Here is a 24,296-nt window from a genome sequence, read left to right as displayed (position 1 = left end):
AAATACTGTTATGAATACCCGTTCGACTGTATGTGTTCATGAACAAACGGTGGTTATCAACGTACTATGTATTTTAGTATGCGCGGTCTGAAACACCATCCAGAGACGCGATCCTGCTATATACATACACCATCATTTTAAACCGCTTAGATTAAGTATGCGCGATCAAGTCCTTGAGTATATCTCTCGAAGTGGCCTCTTGATCTGCTTCAGCTAAACTGTAGGTACGCTCATAGTGAATGTAGCTGAACAGGTCAAAAAATCTTCTGAGACTTCCAATATTTTCAATCTTCTGCACCCCATAAAGTGTGGGTCTGTTTGGTATACCAGGCGTTGGGTGTGTCACTTGCACAGGAGAGCTCTTGGCAGAAAAGTTCTCTGTTAACTTAGCAAGCAAGTCAACTAAGGCAGTTGAATCGTGCTTAGTAGTGTCTGTTACCACCGCTGGGTTCGTCTCCACAAAAATCCATTCCTTCAAAGTGAACTCATCAAAACCGAATAGGAGCAACTGATCAAGTAGCTTACAGGTACTGAGGACAAGCTGTACCTCTTCCTCACTCATTTGGCTCAAGTCCTTTTGGGTTTTTGACAAGGTGGATCTCAAAACTTCCACGAGTGCTTGTGTAGTAGGCTCCCATAAAGAGACGAGATGCATTTGGTCGAACTGAAGTGCCACAGCCCTCAACAATAAGAATGCCTCTGACTTGAAAAGAGGAGGGCACGAACCATTAATGACCTCGAATAACTTGGTAATGAGGACGTCTAATAGATTAGAAAATTGGTCCTTGGGCAGAGCCATTATCAAGTAAGCGATCCGCTTCAAAATAAAGATCTTGTCTTCAATTTCAGACTTCTCGCTCCAAACAAAAATGTTTGCAGCGGTGCTCTTAGTTGGTGGAGAAACTCTTGCAATGAGATCGCTCATTGCATCTTTCTCGTTCATGACCCAGACACCGATGAGGTGCTTCCAATCTTCAGCTAGGTAATTTTCGTTCGTGAAGAATGCATTATCCGCAAAGCAGTCACTCACGGTAACTTTCCAGATCTTCGTAGCATGAACAGTTCCTATTAAACCCATCAAGCGAAGCGCTTGCTCGGAACTCTTCAGTTTACTTCTAAGTTCCGGTGCTAATGCGACATTGACAATCGTATTCACCACTGCAGTAGTTTTGTCCGAATCTTGTATAACTTCGTCAACAGATTCGATAAGTTTCGTCAAAGTTTTGAGTAGCAGCTCGTTAGCTCCTGTGTTCTGACCTTCAGCTTCTCCGGATTGCCCAATGGTACAAGCAGCGTTAATCATCCTAACGAATAGGTCCGCAAGCTCTCGACCGTATCCCTTCCTCTCATTAGACTTCCTAATACTGGTCTTGGTGGCTAACACCGCAAGGCAGCGTAAAAAGTCGGAAAGCAGATCCTTGAAATGGTAGGCGTGAGCCAAGACATCTTTGAAAAACAGAACTAGTTTGACCCAGACCTCCTCAATTATGTCACTATCAACTGACTCCAAGTATGGTACTAAAAATTCTGTAAGTTGTTTGGATGTTACAATGGAGTTCATAGATGACTTCTTTGTTTCCTCCAATAATCCAGGATAGCATCTTGTGACAATAGAATTGATGATGTGTGGGAGGGTTATTTGGGGTCTGCCATTATCGAGCACATGAAGAAGCTTGATCTTATTTTGTGCTTCGCTTGATGTTTCGATGATAGTCTCGATAACCTCTTGTCGCTCTAACTCCATCAAAGCTTCTAGGAGCTTGCGTGAGCGAAATCTCAACTTGTTGCTCAAATGAACGGCAGATTTGGCGGATGCAAAGTCAGACGTCACAATTTGAGTTCCCTTCTCTCCCCAGTCCCAAATTTCGAACGCCAACTTCGAGGAATCCTGAATTGAGATTATCATCGAATGTATTTTGTTTTGCTCCTCTGTTCGGGAATCTGGAGACTCAATCAGAAAGACACCCAGTATCATGTTACCAAGAAATCCTGACTCTCCATTCGCTGCAGCGACCTTCGCATTAGACCTAAGGCTAGATGTTAAAAGATATGAATGGCTAATAGAAAGCATATCTTCGAGACCTGAAAGTAAAATTGAGAAGGATGATTCAAGATTGGTGAAATCGTTTGCTTTCTGGAAAGCCTTGACGTACTCAAGGTATTCTCTGATCTTTGTGTTGATACCGTCATTCAATGTCAAAATAACGCTAAAGACGGATTCGTTGAAAGAGTAAAGAGCACGGGTGAGCAATGCAAACCATTTCTCTAGCAAGATGGAGGACAGGCATTTTTTGATACCTTCAATAATGAATGACACAAGTATCGGATCCTTTGAATCAGATGCTGTATGCAATAAACTCAAGTCGACGTTCATTGACTTGGTCAAATCCAAGAAATGCATAATGATGTTGATATATTCGGCCTCAATGATTTCTAGTTCAAATGGCACGTTCTCAATTTCTTGAAGATATCCTAAGCAGTACTGAACCAACTTGAGGAAATGAACTTCGAAATCGGCCTCCGAGCCAATAACAAGGTCAGCAAAAAGCTCAAGTGCCGCTGTGATACCAAAGGCGTAATGCTCTAGAGAGGCTTTTTCTTTGAGAAGATCGGGACTCAATTTTAAGTTCAAGAACTTGTGAAGAATAGCGCAAACCAAAGACTTGTAGTTAGAAACCTCCCAGCCGTTTGCTTTCAACGCGGCAAAAATTTCTGTTGTCTCCGACGCAATAAATTCATGGTTGAAAGCCTCTTTGAGTAGTTTTTCATTACTGTGTATGACTTTGTGTATGGTTCGAATGTTGTAAGTGAAAAGCTTGATGTCATCGTGCAAATTAACCTCATGAGTCTCATCACTAATGAAATCGAACGAAAGGAGTGTATTCGTGAGAAGCTTCAAAAAGCGGCCAGCACTACCATCTCTTATAATATTGCGAACAAGTCTCTGAGCCGCCATTACGCTTGCCGGGTCAGATTCAAGAAGGTCATCCAAAATAAGGTGCAATGGACCTGCCAAAAGAGACTCAGCAGTACTGAGATCAGCAGAGTGAATCCAAAGCTTGTAAAATGCGTTTGCTTTGGTCTCTTTGGGTGTGCGAATAAGCATCTCTATCAAACCTGCCTCTATCTCATGACTGTCGAAACTGAGTTCCAAATCGAATATGATTTTAACGGCCTCAACCTCATTATTGGCAGGATATGGACTTATAAGTGCGTACCACAAATTGGAAAGAATGATCTTCAATACCTTGTTCCTTTGATAAGTATTGGACGTTTTGACGAGGTAGCGAGTAAATTTGACAGCTCCCATCACCAAACTCAAGGTTTTCTGGTTACTTATCTCGTCTGGACTAAAATTGTAAGGCTCCAACTTGAGAACTGTATCTAGTATGACCTTGTCCGAAAATTGGAATTCCTTAGAGTCCGCTGTAGGTATTGTAAAAAGAAAGGTGCAAAGAATCGAGGAGACTCTGTCATTTATGTCGATTTGAGTAACACTTTGCGCATACCAATCTTTCAATGAATCAAGAAGCATGAACGACATCTCTGCACCCTCTATTGGAAATGCGCTTGCTTCGTTCTCATTAAGATTCTCGTAGTACTTCTCCACAGATCTCAAAAGCAGATCATCGCTTTTTCCCTCAACTTTCTTCACAGGTGCAAATAAGCGTGGTTGGGCAAGGCTCAGAAGGAGATCAAGCGCTTCGACAGACTTCTTTGATATTTCGCAATTCTTAAGCAAGCAGAGCATTGCCAATGGAATATGCGTGGCAAGCTCTTGATCATGGAAGTCGAAGTTTTTAAGCAAGAAGCATAGCATCTCGTAGTTTGTTGCTGATTCGCTCAAGATCAAACTGCAAATAATGTATTCCCAAATGAAACTCGCCTCGACAGCATCAAAGAAAAGTTTGGTATTCGAGAGAATCTCGTCACTTCCTTGGCTGCTCTGTTTCACAGAAAGGTAGCAGGACTCCAAAATCAGGGTGAAAAATCTGGGTGCTACCAATTGACTGATCTCCCATCTGTCCAACATGAACGACAATGCAATCTTGAGTCCCTTCACCTTCTCGGTATGATCCTTAGAGTTAACTAATTTAAGCACACCCTCTGAAAGTATAGGCAATGCATTATCAGCAAAGTATCTCACATGCACATCTCCGTCGCCCAGGTCCTCCACAGATTCGGGCCCCACGAGCCAGTTCCACAATCGACGATTCAAACTCATGTCTTTTCTGAGAGTAACGGTGCAACAAGCCATGATCAAAAGCTCTTTATCGGCAGAAGCGAGTTCATGCTGGAAGACATCACTTGAGAGTGGAAGGTGAGACAACAAGAGATCAAAAAAGCCACGAATAACTATGATGTCATTGGCCAGATTGAAGCTTGTTCTTGTGTCGATAGCTGCGGCAAATGCACGAACTAAAAGACCCGGCTCTGGCCTTAAACATGCTGTTGCCTCAGCCGAAAGCTTCAGACCAGACTCGTCCTTTAGCAGTTTAAAGGACGGTAGACGAGTATTGCACCAATTGAGTGCACCCAATCTTCTTTCGGGGCTGCTAGTGATACAAAGGAAGAGTGTTTGCCAGAACAACGAGTTATCGTTCATGGCTGCCTTGAACGACTCCATGAGGGCAAAAGCATCTTTGTAAACCTCAGAATTTTCATCATCGAGTACTGCAAGGAGGGATAACAAGATAGGCTTGACAACGGCTTTGATTGTGCTCTGGTTGAGTTTCTGAATGATGTGTTTCCTGTAGATATCAAGCACTTGAGGCTTCAATTGCATGGAGGCGTATGAAATGATGGGTACAAACCCTGGAAGCCATTCATTGATTTGAGCATCGAATGAGTTTTTCGTGAGAGCGGTAAAGATAGACTCATAGATGCTCAATGCCTTCTGATGAACACCATTGGGTAGGCTTGGAGAAAGGCAAAGTGCCAATTTCTTCGAAACCTGATCACTCAAAGGGATCCAATCGACAGACTGGGGCTCGACGTTGTCATCGCCAATCTGCAATGCTTTCTGTAATCGAGAAAGAAAGGCAATGTAGTCTGCCCACTCTTGGAGAGTCTCGAATGTAGCCAAGGCCTTTTCGACATTCAGAAGGTAGCGCTTGTCCTTTGAAGAAAGATCCAGTTTAGCCACGTTTCTCGACCCAAATCCGGGAATTGCCCGAAGTGCTTCCATTACGGTTTATAAGTGCCACTAATTGTTGGAGTTGAGAACAGAAGGAGTAATCGGGACAATATGGTCCAAATATACGGTGTCGCGCGTGCAGGTTACGCTGGTCAGAGATCAAGATATACTAAAATAGGGAAGTCTATTCTTATTTATCCAAAATCAGCGAGAGGAACTTGATGACGTCGACCAATTCCTCGTCATTGGCACTATGTGCCACTCCACCATAGGTCTTGAAAGTCCAGTCCTTAAAGCCAGCCTCTCTGTAGAACTTGCTGGTATCCTCACCAAACGAGTGCTGAACGATAGGGTCAACATCACCATGGCCCTGGAAAACAGGTGTTTCGAAGTTGGCATTCTGAATCTTGCTTTTCAACGCGTCAGAGACAGGGCAGAAACCGGAAAGTGCCACAGCACCACCGATCTTCTCCTCGAGAAGAGAAAGTGTGGCCATGGAGATAGCTGCACCCTGAGAGAAGCCTCCGATTACAATCTTAGAGAGTGGGATGTTGTGCTTCTCGTGCTGCTCCTTGATCAAGGACTTTAGAAGGTCGCATGTCTTGAAGAAACCGTCGACATCTTGCTTTGCCTTAGGGTTACCAAACTCGTAAATGTCAAACCATCCGGGCATTCTCATGCCTCCATTGACAGTAATTGGGATGCTTGGAGCATTAGGGAAGATGAAGTTGGTCTCAGCCTGCGACTTGAGAATACCGGTCTGGCTGATCACCTGAGGAAACCACGACCATCCTTCGCCAGTGTCACCAAGACCATGTAGGAAAATAACGGCATTTTTGGCCGTCTTAGTGGCTGGAATTCGAACCGCTGATACAGACATTGGAAAGAACTAGTAGATGCTACTGACGAGTTAGCATCCTGCGACTTGTGCAGGTCTGGCTGTGGAACCCTCCAGGCCATGAGGAGGGGAGTATCAATATGCATGTCATTAGTGTTGAATGGGGCCTGGTTTATCTCGCTTATTTCCGATCAGCTAGAGGTATGTTTTAGTGGATGATGTGAAACGGTCCTTAGCAATGACCTTGAGTGATGGATGGGTGCAAATTAACCGGCAACTAACTTAGCCTTCTTCTTATCTTCCGTGCTTTCCTCGCCTTCAGGCTTTCTCTTTAATGCTGCCACTTCAAGGTCTCTCATGTTTTGTTTTTTCCCGTCCACAGTACGGAAGTATGGCTGGCATCTCCAATATGGCACCTTCTTGTAGTGACCACCCCAGGATTCCGTGGGGCCATCAACGATATTGTCCAACTCTTCTATGTCCTCTTTTTCGTAAATCTTCTTTACAATATCCTCAACTTGTTGCACGATCTTTTCCCATTCTTCGAATGGAGCGTTCACGCTGGTCTTACCAATTGTGGGTCTCAACTCTTTGTGCACATTGAGGAACTCATACATGAGCTTAAAGAAGTGGGACTTCATGCATACTCGGGAGGCCTCTCCAGGACATGTTTTGACAATTTCAAAGTACTCCCGCAAAAGCTTATCAACTCGTGGAAACTGCTTCTCCTTATCGTCATCCTTAGTCCAGAAAACGCCAGGATTGTACAAGTTTCCCTCGGCAGACATCACAGCATCACAGTTCACCTTCTCAGTGCATCTCTTCAAGTCTGCGGGGTATAGGATATTACCATTAGCGAAAAACACTTGGTCTTGGGGTAGGTTGTCTCTGAGATAGCGCAAAATGTCCCAGTTGGCCAAACCAGTCTTCTGGCCCTTCATATCCCTCGTACGGCCATGAATAGTGATAAACTGGGCACCAGCTGAGAGCACCATTTTTGCGTAATCAAGACTCTTCTTCCAATCATCGTACACTCTGATCTTGGCGGTCACAGGGCACTTGAGGTTCTTGTGAAGTTTGTTGATCAACTTGTAGACCAAGTCCCAGTCATCCATTAGAAAAGCACCGTAGTTTCCTTTACGAGCAATGCCTTGTGGGCATCCCAAGTTAAGGTCCACCGCGTCACATTGGTTCTCCACAAGTTGGGCAGCCTGAAGAAGGTACTCGGGATCATTTGCACAGAACTGCACGATTAAAGGCCTATCCTTCTCCGCATCGCCATCCATCTCACAAAACATTTTATTTCTGTATTTTTCGTCTGTTGCGAATAGTCTAGCATGAAACATCGGGGTGTAGCATAGATCGGCACCGTATCTTCTGGAGAGGATTCTCCATGCTAGCTCCGAATGGTCGACCATAGGAGCCACGATAGTCTTTGGGCTACCTATCTTTTCGTAAAGCTGACGGCCTGTCTGCTCGTCTGCGGTCATGTCTATAATCTAATCGAGATCTGTGAGGTTGTGGTGATAATGCTCATCTCTTTTTTTGATGCGCATACTTAAGCCAAATCGGGAGTAGGTACAAGCGACAATAATAAAGAAGATAGGTAACAAAATTGGACTTTGAGCATGGGGCCTTTGAAACTGACCCTAAATTCGCCTAAAGTCAACTTTCATTATATCTCCTCATCGTTCTCACCGTGACCTAATCACTACGTGCGTTTTGCAGCCATTCTTGATCTAAGCGCGAGGAGATTCTAGCATCTATTCGTCAATTAAATAAATAAATAAATAAATAAATATTGAAGCAGCTATTTCTTTATGTGAATAGCCACATTTTTAAACGCCTCTGCAAATCCCATAGCCAAAGGCCAAAGAGGTGCATCGGCTAATATACGAACACCAAGCCCGAGCGCATGAACGGATAGCTTGCACTTCCCAATCGCCTTGTCAAAAGAAGCATCCTCATTCTTGTTGGCATGAGACTTAACTTTCTCGATGTTTGTCCTGAACATGGGGCTCAAAACAAAATCGAAAACTCCTTGTGACAGCTTGCGCAAGAACTCAGAGTACGAGTTTGAATCCTCATTAGGCGAAAGTGTGGTCTCCACATCAGTGAGAAGAGCTTCCACCTCGAGCCAGAACACTCTATCTTGGACACTCAATGCTCCGCTTGTTTCCATAGCTTGCAATGCTTTCTGTAGAACCAAGATAGCGGCAAAAATACAAGTGACAAAAAACACTGGAGTCCGAACTGACACCTGTTTCGAGTCATTAATCAGTTCGATGTTATGCGTCCAAATTTTCAACACTTCAATCGCATGTTGTGCGGCAGCCTTCAAAGCTTCGACATCATTCTCGAAATCGTTGAGAAGCGTGGACATCTGACCCCAATCCTTGTAAAGGACCTTTTCTGTCACCGGCGTTATATTGACACATAATCTCATCTTCGCAAGATGGAGAAGTGGCAAGATCATTTGAAGATCCTTATGAGTGTTGAGGATCTGAGCATTGTGTTTGTTCACCTTGAAAAATCCACCATTTTTAGCGAAAAGTACCTCCCAGGAACTGATGAGACCCTCAAGCATGGGTTTGCTTTGAGTTCTCCACTTGAACAGACTGAATTTGCCTTCATACTTCTTCCACTCCATCGAGATTGTTTCATGAATGTACATCAAAAGCACCAATAACGTATTGAATGGCAAATTCAGGTCAAGAGGGCAGTGGTTCTTGAGCTGTTCGAAGAGTTCACCGAGGCTGTCGTTGTTGGTTATTTTCACAAGATCCTTGTTCTCAGATTTTCTGTACTGATAGTACCAATCACGAGAGTTGTCAGCGGTATAAAGCTTTTCATCAAGACAAGGAGTTCCACTCAAGATCTCTGAACCACTCATCGGCATGGACGAGCCCAAAAGACATGAGCGCACAACCTCTAGCTCGTAAAAGCAAAGAATTGTCCGGATCCTCGTTTGTGCCATGATGAAGTAATCGTAGTTGTTCTGTATTATACCAAGTTCGGCCTCGTTCTTAATTGCCGGAGGAGGAACTAAGAATTGATCAAGTGGTCTGTGAAAGTTGGTGGATCTGATCAAACCGACCATGGAGTTCATCTGTTTCGTAGTGATCTCCAACATGTTTGGTTCATTGAGGAACATTGAAATAAATATGTGTAGGACGAGAGACTGATGAGCCATCAAGGGAACCTTTCTCTGATTGAGTTTGTCGGCCGTCACTTCTTTCTCAAAGAAGTTATGGATATGGAACTTTGACAAATTAAAGAGAAGCAATGTGTTGGAGTCATGATAGGAATAAAGGGCACCAATGGCACACATTGAGAGAATCAATGGAATGTTCTCAAAGTTGTCCACCATTGGGTTTCTCAAGGAGGGCATGTGGATGAATGGGAAGTAAATGTTGAACTCGCTTTCGTACAAGGACATGTACGAGTTCAAGTCTTCCAAAGGTGGGAATTGAGAGTCAGTCATGTTGCTGATCAAAATGATTCTGTTTCTGAGCTCCTTGGTCACACAACTTGGCTGGTGGCCGTCCCCAATCGTGAATTGCACTTTGGAAGACTGCCTTGACACTGGTTGGCTTGGACGTCTCCCAGCCTCATTTAAGGCATCGGCTGTGTTAACAAGACTTCTCTGTTTGACCAAATCATCCTGTCTGTGTTTAAAAAGCGTGAGAACCTCATCAGGCAGACGATCGCTATTGAGATAGGGCATACCCATGAATCCAGTATCATGCGATGCTTTAGGAAACTCGTTAGCGACAGGAACTGCCATGATCTCGTTAACCCATTCAAGATTTTCAGTGTCATTCACGAAGCCAAGTTTTGCCCTTTTGAAGTCCTTGTCCAACGATGCCGACGACAGTTTGTGCTTTTTGATCAGAGGTTGACGGGAAGATCTAGTCTTTGACTTCTCAGAACTAACCGAAGAAACCTCGACGTCATTGCTGTTCATTTGAGCAGCCAAAGTCTGCGAGGGCACATCGGCCGTGGTTTGGTTCTGGGTATCCTGGGCACTTTCTGTCCCCTCAACACCTAAAAAATCCTGTTGATTGTCCAAAGTAGCCGGAAGTCCAAGGTTCAACAAGGCATTGTCCCGGATGTAGTGCGGGTGGCTTGGGCTGTTGAACTGATGAATTTGACTCGAGTAGAACGACATGTCAAGCATGTCGGTATTGCCGGCCAATTGCGACTCTGACGGAATGGTGTTCAAACGAGATTGAAAGCCTTGACGGCCTGCCGAAGGCTGGTTGGAAGAGGTGCTGTTATTTCTAGATGGAAATGAGTGCAGTGGCATACTCAAATCGTCAGCTAGGTCCATAAAGTCACCCTTTTCACTGTTCTCGCCACCGTACCAGTCTGCCAAATTGCCGAAATCGGCAGTAGAGAGACCCTTGGAGTCCATTTCAGCAATGGTGTGCTGTGGGGTGGAAAATCCCACTTGTTGAGGAACATCGGGAATCTGATGGCTCTGGATAGCTAAAGCGTCTTTCAAGTTTGTGTAAGAGGCACCACTTACAGCCGAAAAGGAAGCGTGTCTATACTGCAGCTGATGTTGCTGTTCCAAGTGCTGAAGGTGGCCAAATTGCTTGTAGCTCATCTTAGCCACGTCATCCGCACCCCAGTTCATCGTTGCCTTCTTATCTTTGAGGTCAGGAGAATCACCTGTTACAGGTGAGGGTTGCTGTGTGATGTTTGGATGCGCTGGATCGACGGCGTGAGAGGCCCTTCTGAGCAGAAGCTGAGTGGTGGTTCCCAAGTTAGCCAACGGGGTATTGAGGCTCAGATTGGTGTTGGGAGAAGGCATGTTGTGCTTGCCGCTATTATCGTAATTGCCGTAAGCAAACAGCGCAGATCTAAACTGCACGTTGTTAGCAGGAGATGGAGATGCTCCAATATTTCTGGCGGGAGACAGAGCGGCAGAAGCAGGGATTCCCGAGGGAGACAGAGCTCTGCTATCAGGCAAAGGTGCTTTGGCGTGGGTGTTGTTCTGAAGCACGATGATGTGGTCGTTTGAAGGAGTGGAAGACGCCGACTCGGGCTGACCAATCAAGGAGCTCGAAGCCGTCGTCGGAACGTTTGGAAGCAGGCCTCTTCTGGAGACCTGCGAGTGGAGCTTCTGTTGATGGCGAAGAACCAAGTCTCTTCTGGCAAAACAACGTCCACAAGCAGCACACTGGAAGGGCTTTTCGTTGGTATGGGATCTCTCGTGCCTTTTCAAATGCTCTAAACGAGCGAACCCTCGAGTACAAATCTGGCACACATGAGGCCGGGGCTTGTCTGTTCTGATTTGGAGGGACTTTTTCGGGATAGGCTGAGTGGGCCCACTGTAAGAAGAAACCGACGACGTACGACTTTTTGAAGGCGAATTTGCAATCATCGGTCTAGCAAATTGTTGGGAAGGCGCCTTTCTTGGGCTCCTGGCGGTAACTGGCTCTAGTAAAAGTTCACTGATTCAAACCCCAGTCCGACGAGGTGACAAAGACCAAGACAATGGTAGGTGAAAATGGAGGGAGCTAGCGAGAAAAAAGCGCCCGTGAATGTATTTGGTAGCGAAATAAAATAAAATAAGTGGTTCCTCGACACCCAGAGCTTGCGAGGGTTTTTTGGACTTTTTTCTGGCAGTCCTATGTTTAGCGAAATCCCCAGATTTTATTCTTTTTTTTTGGGCCGGTTTGGCGTCAGTGCGAAGGAACAAGAGCGGAAGCGTAATCGGGTGTAACACCCGTGCACCATGCTCGCAGAACAGGGCCAATCATCTCGGACTTGTTTTGGAAAGTGCAGGCTCCGAGCCTCACCGACCACAAGACAGCATAAATCTTGCCACCTTCCAATAGTTTTGATGTAGGAATTTGACCCATCTCGACCGGCTCTACAAAACTACGATCCAACAGAATACGAGAAAATTGTAGCCACTCCCTCGTGCAGGGCACCGACGCAGCCGATGCGCCTCGGTGGACGTCCTTCCTATAGTCAAATCCGGGGTAACAGGTGGCTAGCAACATTTTTCGCCAAGCAGCGTGACTCGAGACCACCAACGGATATTCACTGGAGTTCCACGGAGAGGCCACCTGTTACATCCAAAATACCCAAATCTCGCCCTGGGGCTGCTCCTGCTTCGATCCCCATGGGGGTCCGCGAAAATACGAGGAATGACTAAAAAACGGCAATCAGCCCACCGAGATTCCGTCACCGCCGTTGCCCATCCACGCCCTAAATGCACCAAGCCATGACTAGCCTACTTTTTGTTTTTTTACCAATAAACTTAGTCAAACCCGAACGGGCCGATGGTATGCCTCCCTAGTCCCAATGCAGAAACTGGCCAGGTTTGCAACCGCGCTGTCTCACCGCAATCCCCAGACTCCCATGTACAGTTACTATTTTTTGCACCCACTGCCGCCGCCTCCCTATCCTTGCGCCCAGGAATGGTAAGGCCAACTTTTGCAAAATGCCGGTTCCGCTGCTTATTGTACCCCAGAGTGTCCTGCCTGTGGTCATTGTTCTTTTTGGTGTCCGGCTTCGGACCTGTCTCCGTGCCGCCCTGCCGATCTGATCGCCCAGTTTCTGTTTTGTTTGAGGTGTCCACTCTAAACCTTTTTGACCTGCTGCGTTTTCACATCTTTGGTTTTCCGATAAGCTAGGTGTGCGTCGAGAGGCTTTTATTTTTTAATTTCAGGCGGCTGCGAACTTTTTTTTTTTTTTTTTTCCTTCAGGCCAGCCCAAATCCGCATAAATGTATTGTCCACGCCTGATTGTCTTTAGCTTTTTCTAAAACTGATCAATGCGGTTTTTTCTTTAATTCAGCATTCCCACGCCATAACGTGTTGTCAGGCGCTACCTGCACTGCCTGCAACAGCCCTGAAACGGCTCCTGAAACGGACTCGCAGCCTCTTTTGGCCCACTCAGGGGTGCCCATTCTCTTTCTGGTAAAAGCCTCCTCCACTCTATGATCTCAGTGTGCCCCATCCTTCACTTGCCTAACAGCCTCTCCCTTCCCGCCTACAACCCAATTTTTCATGTTTTATGTCCTTTCCAAAGCTTGTCTGACGTAGCGTGTCGGGCTTCAAGTCTTGGCTGGCTCGTGGAAATGCCATTGTTGTTGGTTGGCACGGCACCTCTGATAGGGTCGTTCGATCTATACAATTTTAGAGCAAAGCCACATCCTTTTTCCTTCCCTTCTGGGAAAAACTCATGGCTGTGGATACTCACATCTGCCCCTATTTCCTTTTGTTCAATCTACCGTGGCCAAGACACTATGGTGGATGATTTTCATTCTCTCCGGGTTTGTTGGGCCTCGAAACACAAAGTACCTTCCCAGGGCTCGTACACAAAGCTTGCTCTGCGGGCCTATTATCGAACGAAGCGCTCGAGGCACGCGCCTTAAGCCCGCCAGGTTCAACAAGCTGTTTTCTCTCTTTTGGTCAATGCCTTCATTATCTCTGTAAGGTGGCTTTTTGTGCTCTATCTTTGATCGGTTGTGCATCAAGTGTATACCAGAGAAAACTGCTTCCATCCAGTTAATTTCCCAATTTTTGAATTATAGCGATCTTATATTTTGTTATCAACGGGGTCTCAAATGGTCCTATTGAGCTAGGCACATCTCCAGTTGACGCATTGAGGGGCTCCACCGCCAAGCTTGGCCTCCAATGTTCAACTATGCACCTAGAGAACTTTTTTTGCACCTTGCGCTTCAATTCATTGTACTGCATATAGTGAGCTTTTGTGCTCTTATACTATCGGACCCACCTTGGTATATCACAAGGGGCACGTGGTCTAGTGGTATGATTCTCGCTTAGGGTGCGGGCGGTCCTGGGTTCGATTCCCAGCTTGCCCCTTCTTTTTTGCAACCAGAGAAATATCGGATTCGTTGGAACGCTACATTCATCCTATTCATGAATTGTTCTTTTTTTGTTCCATAAATAGCGGCTTCGTTCGTATATACATGTCTATGGAAGCCCCGTATGACCCATATCATTCCTCCTTCTTCGTTTCAGCGTACGCTCTCGCTGCTTTCAAGATATCTTTCTTGATCTTGTAGCCGTGTTCATCAGCATTTGGAAATACTCCCTCTGACACATCTTTCTTGTATTGTGATACAGCCTCGGTGGCATTATCAAAAAAGCTCATGTACAGCTTGACAAACTTCGCAAGCTTGTACTTCTCTGGATCATTCATCTGAAGCATATCGGCAAGTACCAATACCTGGCCCGAAACATGGGGACCGGCGCCAATGCCAACCGTAGGGATTTTCACCGTCTGTGTGACCACCTCGGCCAACTTGCTTGGGATACATTCCAAGATCATCGAAAACGCTCCAGCTTCTTGTAACGCCAAAGCATCGTCAATTAGCTTTTGGGCGCCTTCAACGCTGTTTCCTTGCAATTTGTAGCCACCCAAAGTATGATGTTTTTGAGGGGTCAAGCCAATGTGGCCCATGACAGGCACACCAGCGGTCACAATTGCCTTTATGGTGTCGGCCATTTCCTGACCGCCTTCGAGCTTAACAGCCTGTGCCTTCCCATGCTTCACAATTTTGATAGCAGTCTCGACTGCCTGTTTTGTAGATACCTCGTAAGTACCAAAAGGCATGTCTGCCACTATAAACGAGGAGGCATTACCCCGGTTCACTGCTCGTATATGGTACAACATCTCGTCAAGCTCAATCTCGTTTGTGTCAGGGTACCCAAGGGCAACCATGGCCAAAGAATCCCCCACCAAGGCAATGTCAGCTTGACTCTTTTCGACAATCTGGCCTGTGAGAAAGTCCCATGCTGTTACAACGCTGATAGGAGCCTTGGCCTCGTATTGACTTCTTAGGTCAGTAAGCGTTTTGCGTGGGGCAGCCACGTATGACGACCGGTACGTCGGCGACATGGAAAATCGGCGAGCCGCCTGGACGGATCTTCTCAAGAACATGGGTTTAAAGAAGAGTCGGTACTTTCAAGCCGAGCATACTACAGTTTTTCACTGCGCGAGGTTCCCCACGAAGATACACCATGGCATATGCTGATGAAGAACAAAGACGAAGGGATGAGAAGAGATTCCATCAGATCTTCAAGATAGCCGCTGGTGATTGGGGACCTTAGCTTCCTAGTATCCCTTTCTGAAGATTTTTCACGTGACTGTTGATGAACTTAAATCTGACGTCAGCGTCCATGTATCCTTCAAATCCACCCTCTCTGCAATGTTGGCACCAAGCCGTTTTGTCCTACCGCTCTTGATGCCTAATTTGTCTATCTCTTCTAGCCGAGCAGCATTTCCAAAATTTGTGCCTCGGTGGTGTGCACCTGCTTATCGCTCCGCTTACAAATCTGTCAGCGCAACCCACACGAAAGCTTTCTCAACTACATCCAAAATGGTGCAAATCGATGATTCCTATGTGATGAACCACACATGTATCCGTATCAAGGATCCGAAAGTCTCGGTGCCTTTTTACGAGCGCAACTTTGGCATGAAGCTTCTCCAGAAGTTCGCCTTTGACAGCTTCACCTTGTACATGTTGGCTATCGATGACGGCTCGAACGCCAATTGGGCGGCTAGAGAGGGTGTTTTGGAGTTGACTCACAACCATGGTACCGAAAATGACCTGGATTTCACTGTCAACAATGGCAATGGTGAGAAAGACAGAGGGTTTGGTCACATCTGTTTCTCTGTCGACAACATCGAAGCCGCTCAGACGAGATTATTGGGTGATGATGTTCGTTTCCAGAAGAAATTAACTGATGGAAGACAAAAAAATATTGCTTTTGCGTTGGATCCAGATGGATACTGGATTGAGCTCATTGAGCATGGAAAGGACAAGAAAGAAGGCGCCACTGATCCCACTTCCTACAGACTCAACCACTCTATGATTAGAGTGAAGGATGCTAACAAGTCTCTTGAATTCTACAGAAAAGCACTTGGAATGAAACTTTTCAATAAAAAGGAATTTGAAGCTGCCAAATTCTCCTTGTACTTTTTGGGCTACGACCACGGATCAACCATTCCAGAAGGTGAAGAGCCCCCTGCTAAGCAGGCTCTTCAGCAAGGCATCCTTGAGCTTACTCACAATTGGGGTACTGAGAACGATCCTGAATTCAAAGGATACCACAATGGTAACTCTACAGAGAACGGCGCCAAACAGGGATATGGACACATTTGTGTCGCCTGTAAGGACCCTGCGGCCTTCTGCAAGAACATTGAAAATGAGTTTGGAGACTCTGTCCAATGGCTGGTGAAATGGAACCAGGGTAAAATGAAGAACTTGGCCTTCATCAGAGACCCCGACGGATACTCAATTGAAATCATTCCCCTGGATATGTTTGGTGACAACTAGGAACCCGGGCGATTGAAAGCCCGTATTTAGGGTCGGTGTAGTCGGTGACCGACCGAATAGGTCTTCATTGGCTAGGTCGGGCCCGCTGTGAGTGGATGTCTAATATGGTATGAACAATCCGTCTACACATAAAGCGAAAATATAATTAAAACAGTACAAGAGTAACGCTATTACGATTGGTGTTGGCAAATATCAGTGTTCTATTACCGTTCACTCTGTGTAGTCTATGACGTAAGCTTCGAGCACCGCCACAAATCTTCGATATTACTTGCAACCAAGACTGAAAACAATTTTAATTGACTTAATGTATCGAAGACACCTCCCGAAGATAAAATCACATCAATGACGGGCATTGTTAACCTTTCCCGGTCGTGCGGTCTTCAGTGTATAGGATAAGCAACGGTGCGATCCAACCACGCTCAATTCTTGCTAATGCTCAGCTCCTTCAAACGCTTCTTCTTTGCCACACCCAGAATGGTTTCCGACGCCACCAAGACCAAAGTCAACAACTTGATCAAAGAGCACCCTGTGGTGATCTTTTCAAAGGACTACTGCCCATACTGCTCCAAGACCAAGAGCACTATTTCCGCTCTCACCGACCTGGCCTACATTTTGGAGATCAACACCATCCCTGACGGCGCCGAGATCCAGGACTACTTGTACGAGATTTCTCAGCAGAGAACTGTCCCCAATGTGTACATCAACGGCCAGCACGTTGGTGGCAACTCGGATGTTCAGGAGTTGAAGTCCCAAGGTAAATTGGACGGCTTGCTTAAGGCTGCCCTTTAAACGAATATAGAATCTATACTTCCATATGAATACTTGTAGATGCTGAAATTTGGAACGATTGGGAAGCGAACATCATGTTGGACTCTTCGAGCAAACGCCACCGTAAAACTGTGGAGCTCAATGGTTCGAAAGGCAGTTTTATTCGGACCAATCATCTGTCATCATGTAGCATACTCTTCGATTGTGGGATCCTGAAATCGTGCTGACCTTGTGGCTGCTATGGACCCTCACTGCTCGGTTCAGCAGACTCATGTGGACACCACAATCGAAGAAGATGCTCCAACGGTTCATTAAGGGCGAAACTCAGGTTCCCCTTATTGAGCCAAATCAGTTTCGAAAAGACATCTATGAAAAATCAAATGGCAAACTTTATTTTTAGCGGCGCATCTAGAGCCTGATGTAGTTCCTGGAAACCCGGCATTGAGATATCCATGTTCAAACTCAAAATTTTATGAAATCATTTCACAGTTCCAGAAAACAGCAACACCGGGCTTTTTTATACCTCCGGCCATTTCAAGAAAAAAAATTCTACGATGGCCCCACATAGCTCGTGTTCGGTTACCCCATACTAGTCCCGGACTATATTGCCCAGCGCGGCTTCACTTATTCGTTTGCCGTGCAGTATAGAAACCGATTGCCGACCAGCCATAGAATATCTACTTCACCTGCTTTCCATTCTGTGTTTCTGTTCTTAATGGTCTGCGTCAGGCTTCGGCACGAATTGCCCAGACGCTTCTCCACATCAGTCACCTTCACTTCAATCGACAGAACGCAGTTCCCTATTCGTCTGTCCAAGGACCTCAAACCCAATGCCAAGTGCAAGCTCAGGGTTCCCTTGATGAAGTCGCCGTCCCATTTGGGACATTACTCATCCCGTATGAATAGAAGATACAACGAGGACAGGTACAGTGCGTGTGTGTTGGACTTGAAAGGCAGGACCACGTTCAATTTCAACATCTTCGATGGCCATGGTGGTGATCAGTGCCTGACTTACTTACTGGAACATTTAGGGAAGGTGGTTGAGGAGTCTTCACTGTTGTGTGCGGAGGATGATGCTTCAAGAGAGGGACTCATCAAACAGTATGCTAAGAACATTGGTGGTTACTGGCGCAGATGGTATAAGCAGCGAAAACAAAACTTCGAAAAATGGGCGGCAGTGCCGATCCAGGTTAACAAATTGAGCAAATTAGGAGATGTTCTGGATGATCTCCTGCTCAGGTTACCCCTCTCCTTCTTGCAAACCGACTACGACTTCTTCAATGAAAAAGACAATAAACTGGGCTCAACTTGCACCTCTGTTTACATGGAAACGCTCCACTCAGAGCTTCATGGAGAATTTCAGCCTGTATTTGAAAGTTACTATTTTAACAGAGGTACCGTCAACAAATTGACTGTGGCCCATGTGGGCGATACCAAAGCGATCATGGTTGATAAGAACGGAGATGCTCATCCCTTGACCATTCCTCACCATCCGCTGAACCCTACAGAGTCATCCAGATTAAGACGGTACTCGGCGAATTACTTCATGACAGATTCGTTCGGCGAGGAGCGCTTTATCTCGTTAGCAAACACTAGAGCCTTCGGCGATCTCAACTACAAAGAGGTGGGTGTGACCGCCGAGCCAGAGGTATCCCAGTACATTTTTGGGGATAGCAGTACTATCTCAGACAAATTGACCCCGCAAGAGATAAAGGACCACACCGTCGGCGGGCTTGGCGGGGATGAGTCCTTCTTGGTACTTTGCACAGATGGCATTACCAACGAGATCACCGACCAAGAGGTCGCTGACATCGTCATGACAAACTTCAACATGCGAGGCCACCAGGCTGCTACTCCTCAGGTGTGCGCTGAGGAGGTTGTCAAATTCGTAGAGTACATTGGTGGTGATGACAACGCTACATGTCTTGTCATTCGCATGAGCGGCTGGGGCCACTGGCCTGTGATAGATAGAACAGGTCAGCTTAGGCAAGAGCGTTTGAGTGCCTACTCGCCTCGTGAACGTGGCTCTGGTTAATCTACATAATAATGCATTGCAACTTCGTGATTCTATATGTACAAGTAGTGTGCCCTAATTCTTGGTGTATTTGTAGGAGAAGGGCTTTCTCGTTCTGGCAAACTCACCGAGTTTGTTTCCGACCATTTCATCGGTCACCTCGAACTGGATATATTCCTTACCGTTGTGGACCTGGAACTTCAATCCAACGAACTGAGGCAATATCGTGCAAGATCTGGCGTTGGTTCTGATAGGAGCGCCTGTTTTCAAAGCGTTAGCGATGGGCAAAGGCACCACGCTGGGACCTTTCCATGCTGATCTGCCTTTGAGCAATATCCTGGCAGCTTTCATTATGGATCTTGAGGAGCTCAGATATGGAGCCTTTTGCACTGGCGAAAAAATAGAGTAGTCGCGCACGTGATCTCCCAGCGTTTTTTCCACTCCTACAGACCCCAGTATATCGCGAGAGGCATCGCGAGCAGGCATCTCTAGATCTATATGTTCGCCCAGCGATTCGACCCCAACCTGGTGGGGCAGGAGTTGTCGAAACCACAGATTCCTATCAAGAAAAGAAAGCTCAGTCAGACATCCATTGATGAAGAGGCCACAAATGAAAAATCAGATACAGAAAGCCTGAGTTCAGATAGCGAGAGCACTAGCGATAGTGATAGTGACGGTGAAAGTGAAAGCTCATCGAGTGAAAGTGAGGAGGAAACTTCTGATAAACAAGAGGCTGATGTTAAACCAGCGGTTGAGCCGAAAGATAGTATGGAGGTTGACGATCCTATTGAGCCTAGAGAGGCCGACCCAGATTATCTCAAGAAGCATGCTTCTGTGTTTCTGAAGTTCAAGTCGGTACAGTCTAATGATGTTGATATGGACGCCGACAAGCCCAGTGACGAGGAAGTCGAGAAACAGGATTTAGCTCCACTTCCACAGCCAGAACTTCCTCGAGACGTGACTCTTCGATCTACTCAGGCGCATCTGAAAACCCTTGATTGGCTAGCGAAGCCAGTCTATGCATCTCCTGAGCAAACCTCTCCGTTCAGTGACTTTAGCATCTCGTCCAATTTACAGAGCAATATTGAGGCCATGGGCTTCAAAGAAGCCTTCTCCGTTCAGGTCTCAGTCTTCAAAATGCTACTAGAGGACATTACAAAAAACAAACTCAGTCCAGATTTCAGAGGAGATATTTTGGTAAACGCATCCACTGGTTCTGGTAAAACCCTTGCATATTGTGTTCCCATCATTGAAGCTTTGCATACGAGAATTGTCCCTAGAGTAAGGGCGGTTATTCTCGTCCCCACAAGACCATTGATTCAACAGGTAACCCAAACCCTTATAGAGTTGAGCAAAGGTACAAAACTTAATGTGGTCAGCTTGTCTAGTGACATGTCCATAAAAGATGAGGGTCACAAAATTTCCACTAATGTCCCGGATGTAATTGTATCAACGCCGGGTAGATTGGTGGAACATATTCTTAATGGTTCGGTCACTTTTGAGGCGTTAAGATTCTTGGTTATTGATGAGGCCGATAGATTGCTTAATCAATCTTTCCAGAATTGGAGTGAAATCTTGATCGACAGCATTGAAAAACATAGAGATTCCGCGAGGAACGTTGGTAACACATGGGAACTTCAAACGCAAAAACTAGTTTTCTCGGCTACTTTAACCACCGATGCTGGCAAGTTGTCGCTGCTAAAGTTCAGAAAACCTCGACTTATTGTTGTCAATTCGAAGGAGCAGCTCGTGAACGAGATGTTCTCTGTTCCAACAACATTGACGGAGAGCAAGATCTTATTCGCATCTAGTGAGTCTGCCTACAAGCCTCTTTTGCTTACAAAACTCATGATTCAGTCTGAAAAGCTTTCCAACGTTTTGATCTTCTCAAGATCTAACGATTCCACCCTTCGTTTAGCGAAGGTCCTCGAAGCACTTTTCAAAAGATTCTACCCCTCTGCTCCCATTACTGTCGCCTACATGAATTCGACTAATAATCTTTCATCCGTGAGAAATAGAGTCTTCAAAGATTTTGGGAACGGTGAGATTAACATTTTGGTTGCGACCGATTTGATCGCTAGAGGTTTGGATATCTTATCCATCAAGGACGTCATTAATTACGACTTGCCAGTATCGTCTCGTGAGTATGTGCATAGAGTTGGTCGTACCGCAAGAGCTAATAAGCGAGGAGAGGCACTTTCCTTGGTATTTGGCAGAGGTGAAAACCAATGGTTCAACAGCCTTATGGCTGACGTTGGTAGAAACCAGCCAGTCGAAGAGCTTTATCCCAAGGCAATTGATCTTTATCTTGACGATCATGAGAAACAGCAGTTCGAAGATATTTTAACGAAGCTCACTTAGTGATGGTTCCTGTCCCATGGGTTCGTATCAATTTGGCCAAGATATTAATTAATTAATGTTTGTATATGAATTAAGTAATGAATAGTGTGGTTATAATTTCACTTTTGTGTCAAATAAAAGCCAAAATCATGGTCTGTGGATTTTTTTGTTGGCATTCGCCATTTGCAACTTACAGTCTTGGCTGCGAAATATCTAGAAACCTAGTGTGCGCTTGGACCATCAACACCTCACCACATACAAAATGCAGAATAAAACCTATTCGAAATACCTCGAGAAAAACATGCTTACCAAGACAAATAAAAGCATGATTAAAAGTGGAGCGAAGGGTTCTGCTGTGCGAGAGGAGAGTATTTGAAACCCCGACAGAGGCAGCTACGTCTCATAAACATCTAGTTTTCTTTAATGCATACGATAGCAAAATCAAGAATTGTACGGGTAAGGCTAACCATCTCATGTATGCCCAGCCAAAAAGCGGCTAAGTTGGAAGCGTAGATTAGGTATGAGAACGGTAGTTAAGAAATTCTCAACATAGTCTTGGCAGAGTCTTAGGACTACAATGAAAATTGCAAAGTGTGGCTGCATATGACAGGATGCAACAGTCAGTGTAGAGAGTGATATCTGGAAGGAATAACTGAAGTTTTGTCGATATTTTGGGTCGGAATGCTTTAATAGTATGTGCACTTACATCACACTGTACAAGAAACACCATCGCCATGTTCATATGGTGTGGCACGACTAACATGCACGACTTTGCTACTGTGGTAACTCGCTGACGCAATCTCATTCAGATTTTCGAAAGGTATTGCAACCATTTTCTTTGGTACTCGCCTACAACGGCAGCCATCTTTTGTAAGGTTGCCACCAGGAAGGAATGCCAATGCTATATAAAAGATAAGTAAAATCCAGCTTGTAGGTGCTTTCGACACAAAAGTTTCAATGGGGCTATTAAGACTGGAGAAAGAGTCTGAAAAAGACCAGAAAGCTGAAACGCTGGTTGATTTCAGCCTGGTTAAGTCGAGAAGCTCGACTGACAAAGATAACTCTAGTGTCGAGAAATCACAGTCTTCAGAATTGGTCGATTCAAAAAGAGACTCCTCTGATTCAAGGTCTTCTGATATTGAATCGCAGGATAACGGAACCGGACCAAACCCATTCAAGGATCCTTTTTTGGCGGACCACTACAGTCGAATGTATGAAGAAGCTAAATACGAATGTCGTGCAGCTTTTGACCCACATTTGGAATGGACCCCAAAGGAGGATAAGAAGTTAATGAGGAAAGTTGACAGAAGAGTCATTTTCAGTGCATGTATTATGTTCGTTGCATTACAGATGATTAGAGGTAATTTAGCAGAAGCCACAGCTGATGATCTCCTTTCAGACATGAACTTGGATACAAATCACTACAATGTTGGTAATACAGTATACTTGATCTCGTTTTTGCTAGCTGAGGTTCCCTCGCAAATGATTTCCAAGGCACTTGGACCAGATATCTTCATTCCGATCCAAATTTGCGTGTGGTCGATAGTTTCCATGTGCCAGGGTGCAATGCATAACAATGCTGGCTTTTTGGCTTGCAGAGCCATTATTGGTGCCTTCCAGGGTGGATTTATCGCCGACATGGTCTTGTGGCTCTCGTACTTCTACAAATCAGGTGAATTACCACTTCGTCTTTCATGGTTTTGGGCTGCAACTGCAATTTCGAAAACCTTAACTTCGCTTTTGGCATTCGTCATTTTGAGAATGAGAGGAATAGGTGGTTTGACTGGCTGGCAATGGCTTTTCATTATCGAGGGTGGCATCAGTTTGGTCATTGGTATCTGGTCCTTCTACCTCATGGTTCCCTCAGCTGTCCAAACAAAGAACAAAATGCACCCCAAGGGCTGGTTTAGTGAAAGAGAAGAAAAGATTGTTGTGAACAGAATTCTTAGAGATGATCCTTCAAAGGGTGGAATGCATAACAGACAAGCTTTGTCACTCAAGATGATTTTGGAAGCATTGTGGGATTACAATTTGTGGCCGGTCTACATGATTGGTATCCTCGCTTTCATTCCTCTTAACACGGTCTCACCATACATGGTTTTGGCCATGAGAAATCTTGGATTCAGCACATTCGATGTGAATTTGTTGACCATTCCGCTGCATATTCTCCAGATTGTTGGTCTCTTCTTCGTAACATGGCTTTCGGAGAAGATTAATGAAAGAGCACTTTTATGTCTTTCTATGCCTTTGTTCAGTATACCATTTTTAGCTGCAATGAGATGGTGGAGTGGCACAATGCAAGACGCATGGGTGACATGGTTTTTGGTGACCATGGTATTGTCGGCTCCATATATTCATGCAATTTGTGTTGCTTGGGTGTCAAGAAATTCCAATTCTATTCAATCCCGTTCAATTTGTTCGGCCCTTTACAACATGTCTGTGCAAGTGGGCAGAATTGCCGCCTTCAATATCTACAGAGAAGACGATTTACCGATCTACAGAAGAGGAAACATGCAGCTTACCTTTATTATGGTTGGTTTGATACCAATAATTTTGTTGACTAAATGTTACTATGTTTGGAGGAATAAGGTAAAGGAGAGAAAGTGGAGTGCAATGACTGTTGAAGAGCAACAGCAGTACATAACTGAGACAAAGGATGTGGGAAACAAACGTCTTGATTTCCGATTTGATCATTAAAGTAATTTATTTATAGATATTGTCAAATAAAGTTTTTATTTATTCTAGAAGGGCATCTTAAATTTGGTTAATCTTTCAAATTTTCACGAGAGTTTTTCGCGGGATACACGCGGAAAATGGCCAAAATAAGCTTATCAGTGCATGTAGAATGATTTGAAAAAGGTATTAAAGATAA

General features: G+C 45.2%; 9 protein-coding genes and 1 non-coding gene across 10 annotated transcripts; 5 read left to right on the top strand and 5 right to left on the bottom strand.

Annotated features, from left to right (window-relative positions):
• Positions 1-151: 151 nt before the first annotated feature.
• C7M61_000969 (uncharacterized protein) lies at positions 152-5,188 on the bottom strand (the record flags this gene model as incomplete). The annotated part of the gene is made up of 1 exon (XM_024856388.1): positions 152-5,188. One exon carries the CDS (start codon positions 5,186-5,188, stop codon positions 152-154), a length of 5,037 nt encoding a protein of 1,678 aa, XP_024715987.1.
• A 139-nt stretch (positions 5,189-5,327) lies between these two features.
• Positions 5,328-6,017, bottom strand: C7M61_000968 (palmitoyl-(protein) hydrolase; the record flags this gene model as incomplete). Its single annotated transcript, XM_024856387.1, has 1 exon — positions 5,328-6,017. One exon carries the CDS (start codon positions 6,015-6,017, stop codon positions 5,328-5,330), a length of 690 nt encoding a protein of 229 aa, XP_024715986.1.
• A 224-nt stretch (positions 6,018-6,241) lies between these two features.
• On the bottom strand, positions 6,242-7,465 carry C7M61_000967 (tRNA dihydrouridine synthase; the record flags this gene model as incomplete). Its single annotated transcript, XM_024856386.1, has 1 exon — positions 6,242-7,465. One exon carries the CDS (start codon positions 7,463-7,465, stop codon positions 6,242-6,244), a length of 1,224 nt encoding a protein of 407 aa, XP_024715985.1.
• Positions 7,466-7,785: 320 nt separating this feature from the next.
• C7M61_000966 (uncharacterized protein) lies at positions 7,786-11,367 on the bottom strand (the record flags this gene model as incomplete). Its single annotated transcript, XM_024856385.1, has 1 exon — positions 7,786-11,367. One exon carries the CDS (start codon positions 11,365-11,367, stop codon positions 7,786-7,788), a length of 3,582 nt encoding a protein of 1,193 aa, XP_024715984.1.
• A 2,382-nt stretch (positions 11,368-13,749) lies between these two features.
• Positions 13,750-13,821, top strand: C7M61_000965. Its single transcript has one exon. It is a non-coding gene; the product is annotated as a tRNA-Pro (tRNA).
• Positions 13,822-13,958: 137 nt separating this feature from the next.
• On the bottom strand, positions 13,959-14,903 carry C7M61_000964 (3-methyl-2-oxobutanoate hydroxymethyltransferase; the record flags this gene model as incomplete). The annotated part of the gene is made up of 1 exon (XM_024856384.1): positions 13,959-14,903. The coding sequence occupies one exon, from the start codon at positions 14,901-14,903 to the stop codon at positions 13,959-13,961; it is 945 nt and encodes a 314-aa protein (XP_024715983.1).
• A 439-nt stretch (positions 14,904-15,342) lies between these two features.
• GLO1 (lactoylglutathione lyase) lies at positions 15,343-16,302 on the top strand (the record flags this gene model as incomplete). Its single annotated transcript, XM_024856383.1, has 1 exon — positions 15,343-16,302. The coding sequence occupies one exon, from the start codon at positions 15,343-15,345 to the stop codon at positions 16,300-16,302; it is 960 nt and encodes a 319-aa protein (XP_024715982.1).
• A 474-nt stretch (positions 16,303-16,776) lies between these two features.
• TTR1 (dithiol glutaredoxin) lies at positions 16,777-17,091 on the top strand (the record flags this gene model as incomplete). The annotated part of the gene is made up of 1 exon (XM_024856382.1): positions 16,777-17,091. The coding sequence occupies one exon, from the start codon at positions 16,777-16,779 to the stop codon at positions 17,089-17,091; it is 315 nt and encodes a 104-aa protein (XP_024715981.1).
• Positions 17,092-17,785: 694 nt separating this feature from the next.
• On the top strand, positions 17,786-19,105 carry PTC6 (type 2C protein phosphatase; the record flags this gene model as incomplete). Its single annotated transcript, XM_024856381.1, has 1 exon — positions 17,786-19,105. The coding sequence occupies one exon, from the start codon at positions 17,786-17,788 to the stop codon at positions 19,103-19,105; it is 1,320 nt and encodes a 439-aa protein (XP_024715980.1).
• A 477-nt stretch (positions 19,106-19,582) lies between these two features.
• On the top strand, positions 19,583-24,121 carry C7M61_000960 (uncharacterized protein; the record flags this gene model as incomplete). The annotated part of the gene is made up of 2 exons (XM_024856380.1): positions 19,583-21,414; positions 22,396-24,121. 2 exons carry the CDS (start codon positions 19,583-19,585, stop codon positions 24,119-24,121), a joined length of 3,558 nt encoding a protein of 1,185 aa, XP_024715979.1.
• Positions 24,122-24,296: the final 175 nt, after the last annotated feature.

The sequence above is a fragment of the Candidozyma pseudohaemuli genome (genome assembly GCF_003013735.1).
Source record: "Candidozyma pseudohaemuli strain B12108 chromosome Unknown scaffold00001, whole genome shotgun sequence".
Classification (NCBI taxonomy): Eukaryota; Fungi; Ascomycota; class Pichiomycetes; order Serinales; family Metschnikowiaceae; genus Candidozyma; species Candidozyma pseudohaemuli.
Note: the sequence above shows the minus strand (reverse complement) of the source record. Positions and strands in the feature narration are given on the sequence as shown.